Source organism: Gekko japonicus, unplaced genomic scaffold, assembly GCF_001447785.1.
Source record: "Gekko japonicus isolate JY-2015 unplaced genomic scaffold, Gekko_japonicus_V1.1 scaffold7388, whole genome shotgun sequence".
Taxonomy (NCBI): Eukaryota; Metazoa; Chordata; class Lepidosauria; order Squamata; family Gekkonidae; genus Gekko; species Gekko japonicus.
In genome coordinates this window covers 9369-13655 of record NW_015168890.1, presented here as the reverse complement: position 1 = coordinate 13655, position 4287 = coordinate 9369, and the positions used below count along the sequence as shown (strand labels likewise).

The window sequence follows — 4287 nt, the reverse complement described above, 5'->3', positions numbered from 1 at the left end:
GAGAAGAGGGAGGGAAAGTTGCTTCCTCCCCGCCTCTCCCCACCCCTGCCTGCCTGGGGCCAGGGAGGGCCTTCGCGGGGCTTCCTCGCACTCCAGCTGGCCTTGCAGGTCCACCGCCGGCCCCTCATGTCAGGGGGTGTGGCATATGCTAATGAGTTATGCTAATGAGTTCCCCTAGCTCTTTTTCTATGAAATGACCCCTGGTTTTAAGCATAATACAACCCTTTGGAAGAATGCAGTGACATGGAATATTTTATCACGCAGTAATTTTGTGTCTTGTGAAGTTGTTACAGTTCCATCTTGGATAAACCAGGTGCTACAACAGCGGTTCGCCCCGTCAGCTGGAAGTAAATTTGCAGAGCTGCTATAGGAACGGAACTTTCAGTCTTCGGGAACAGAGGATTCTACTCACCTGGGGAGTACCACTGGTGTATTGAGTGGGCTTTTGAATTTGCAATTTGCATCCGGACCCTTTGTTCCGTGACTTGTGAACTTGGCTCTTTTTTCCCTGTTTGCACAATTTATTTAAACGGATTTCAAGATTTGTATTGAGATTGTTTTGTATGTTCGTTAGTGCTGATTACATAAATAATTCATAAGCATTATATTTAGTGCCTTTGAGCAGGGGTCATTTCGTAGAAAAAGAGGTGCAGGAGCTCATTAGCATAACTTATTTGCATATGCCACACCCCCTGACATCACCGGAAGTGTGTCACAAGGCAACACCCACCGCTCAGGCTCCCCTGGACTGTTTTGGATTGCTAGCTATTTGGGGGGAGTAGCTATTGGGAGGGGGGATGTGCAGATCAGTCCTCGCAGTGGAGGGAGAGCTTGTACCTGAATAAAACTTGGTCTTAAAGGTGCCACTGGACTGTTTTGGATTGCTAGCTATGGGGGGGGAAAACGTGCAGATCTGCTCTCACAGAGGAGGGAGAGCTTGTGCCTGAAGGTGGGCAGGGGGCCTCTGCAGCTTACCTGGCTGCTTCTTGCTCCTCGTGGCCCAACTGAGGGCTGCTGGGAGCAGGGGGCGGGGCTTGTTGCATGTGCCCGCCCCCTGGGCTCATTACTGCCGGAGCTCCGCTCCTGTGCGCTCCCACAGGAAATGACCCCTGCCTTTGAGTATTTTTGGAGGTTTAATTATATGGAGGATTTTTCCTCTTTTTTTTTTGTATTCACGACCTGGAGGTTGGCAACCCTCGATCAGGGCACTGCTAGCAACCAGTGGGACCACAGAGCCGGAGAGAGGATCCCGCTGTGTTGGTCCCAGAGCTGCCTGGGGTTGACCCAGACTGTTGGCGAGGAAGTGCCCTTTGCCCAGGTTGTGTCGGTTAAAAGACGGCAAGGAGCCAATCCTCATGAACACGGCCAGTCGAGAGCTCTGGGGCAAATGGGGAATTCTGAAGTGGGGGGGGAGGGAGTTGATTCACAAGTGCACAACCCCTCTCCCAGAAGCTGGGCCTTAGGGATGCCAACTCTGGGTTGGGGAATGCCTAAAGATTTGGAGGTGGAGCCAGTGAAGGGCAGGGTTTGGGGAGGGGAGGGGCCTCAGCAGGGATCCATAGAGTCCACCTTCAATCAACCGATCCCTCGATAATTTATTATGGTAACCAGGGGTCGTTTCGTAGAAAAAGAGCTAGGGGAACTCATTAGCATAACTCATTAGCATATGCCACACCCCCTGACATCACCGGAAGTGTGTCATAAGGCCACACACACCACCCCCAACGGCCCCGGCCGCTGCCGCCGGCCTTGCAGCTCCACTGCAAGCTCTTCTCCTGCCTCCTCCTGGCTGAATGAGGGCCGGAAGCGGGGCGGCTGGAAGCAGGGGGCGGGGCTTCGTCATGTGCCCCGCCCCCTACTTCACCCGGGGGAACTGCGATCCCCCGCGATCCCCCCCGAAATGACCTCTGATGGTAACCAACCAGGAGAAGAGCAGCCGACATTATCTCCAGGGGAACTCAGCTCTGTAGTCTGGAAATCAGTCGTAATTGGGGGGGGGGGTCTCCAGGCCCCCCCTGGAGGTTGGGAACCCTATGTGCCACACAGGCCCCTTACCTCATGGGAATACACAAGAGCGGCCACACCGGTCAGCAAGCAACAGAAGAGCATCACCATCACGGATTCCACAAAGTAATCTTTGGGCGGCGGCCTCCTGGGGCTGGGATCTATTGGGATCTCGCTGAGAAGGGAGCTGTCGTATTGCTGCAGGGCGAAGAACAAACACTCTGCTCGTGCAAAGGAGAGGGTACGAAACCCAACCGTCCCTATTCTGGATGCCCTTCGCCATAAAGCCGGGGGGGCGGGGGGCGGTGTCCCCAGTCTTTTTGAGCCTGAGAGTACCTTTTGGAATTGGGCGGTGGACGCAACCGCAGAATGACTGCCCCAAAATGGCTGCCATAGGAGGCGGAGCTGGCCACAAAATGGCTGCCGCGGCTTACCTCCAGTCACACAGTGAACATCCTTGTGCTGTGGGGGCAGCCATTGCTCCCTCTAAGCTGTGGAGTCCCGAGAGCAAAAATTCTACTTTCTGAGCTACCAGCATTAAAGTTATGAGCAGGTGAGTTGGCTGCTGCATAAATTAGTTTGCTCTGGAGCCATCCTTCCTGAGCAAAGACAAAAACGCGTGAGCCGGAGGCTAAAAAAACTGTGAGCCAGCTCACGCTAACTCAGCTGAGTGGGAACACTGGCAGCGGCTGCCAAAGCGATGGGTTTTTTTAATAAAAAATCTGTACTGCCAATCAAATCTCCAATGGTGAATCAGAAGTCCCACCCACTGCCATACAGCTACTCTGATTCACTCTGTGGTGTGTGTATGTGGTGTGTGTGTGTGTGTGTGTCATTTTCCTTCTTCCCAATGGCTCCTCAAACCAGGTCTCCGCCTGGGGGAGAGGACAGCGGTGTGGAAGCAATTCTGCACCTCACACCGTGTCCACAGAAAGAGTCAGGGTGTCCCAAAAGTATGGATCATCATGACCCCAGTGGGGCTGCAGAAATGGGGGGGGCACAGTGCCCCATGCGGCTGTGGGAGCAGTGATCTCAAACTAATACCTTCTGTCAAAAATGCAGTAAAAATGTGTTTGAACACATGTGTCTGAACCCAGTTGGTCTACAGGAAAATATCCCCCCCCCCAAAAAAAACCTCCCAAAAGCTAGATTTTGAGTGTCGGATGAGCCACTCCGTCAGGGGTGTGCACTCAGGTAGACCACAGCCGAAAATAAACCGAAAACCAACTGTTTCCAGCCCAGGCTAGTCCAGTCTCATCAGATCTTGGAAGCTAAGCAGGGCTGGCTCTGGTTAGTGTTTGGAGGGGAGACCTCCAAGGAAGTCCCGCGTCGCTAGGCAGGGGCAGGCAATGGCAAACCCCCACCGAACATCTCTTGCCTTGAAAACCCCACAGGGTTGCCAAAAGTCAGCTGTGACCTGTTGGCACCTTTCTCTTCATAACTGCCTTTCACTGTGCTGTTGTATGGGGGACCCGGTGGGTTGAAACCCACCCTAAGAAGCCTGAGGGGCCTTCTGCACCCTGCAGAATTTAAGCAGGTGGTCACGAACAAGGAACGGGGACAGCTAGCAAACCGGGGCTCCGTGCGTGCAATTACGTACAACGGTGAAGGGGTAGGATCCAGGCAAGAAGTGCGGCTGCGGGTTCAGGGCCGGCTGCAGGGCTGTCGGCTGGAGGAAGATGGGCCCTGGCCCAGAGACGTTGCCCTGGAAGGCTGGGTAGATCAGGTGGACAGTCTTCGGGTCTGGCGGAGAGTAGGGTGGAGGATCTTCCATGAAGCCAGGATTGGTAATGCCAGTCAGAAGAGTGGGATGGCTTTCTGCTTGCAGGGTGGGTTTGGGCGGGGCGAGCGGGCCCATGAGCCCGGGGGATGCAGCGGGGCTCTCTGTCGAGGGCTGTGGCTCCCCTTCGCTCTCCCTTCCTCTCTCTCCGTGATCGGGATCAACGCCTGTGGTGGGCGCTCGTTCTCCTTCCATGGTGGCCTCGTTCTAGACCCGTCCTTCCTGTAGTGGACAGCGTTTCTATGAATCACTGGCCCTGTAAGAAAGCAACAACCAGTGGGGTTGACCGTCAGGTGTGAAGCACGTTGAAGCAAAACGTGAAATGTCGCCTGAAGCCCTGTGTGGGGTGCCCTCATCCTTGTCGGGGCCTTGTTAGTTGCAGGGGTCGTTTCATAGAAAAAGAGCTAGGGGAACTCATTAGCATAACTCATTAGCATATATCACACCCCCTGACACAACCGGAAGTCTGTCTTAAGGCCACACACCCCGCCCCCAACGGTCCC

General features: G+C 54.5%; 1 protein-coding gene across 1 annotated transcript; it reads right to left on the bottom strand.

The window, feature by feature from the left end:
* Positions 1 to 2055: 2055 nt before the first annotated feature.
* On the bottom strand, positions 2056 to 4021 carry LOC107114331 (RNA-binding protein 33; the record flags this gene model as incomplete). The annotated part of the gene is made up of 2 exons (XM_015415775.1): positions 3605 to 4021; positions 2056 to 2202 (listed from the first exon to the last, which is right to left on the bottom strand). Coding segments are annotated over exons 1-2 (522 nt in total), but the record flags the coding sequence as incomplete, so codon positions are not given.
* Between the last annotated feature and the right edge of the window lie 266 nt (positions 4022 to 4287).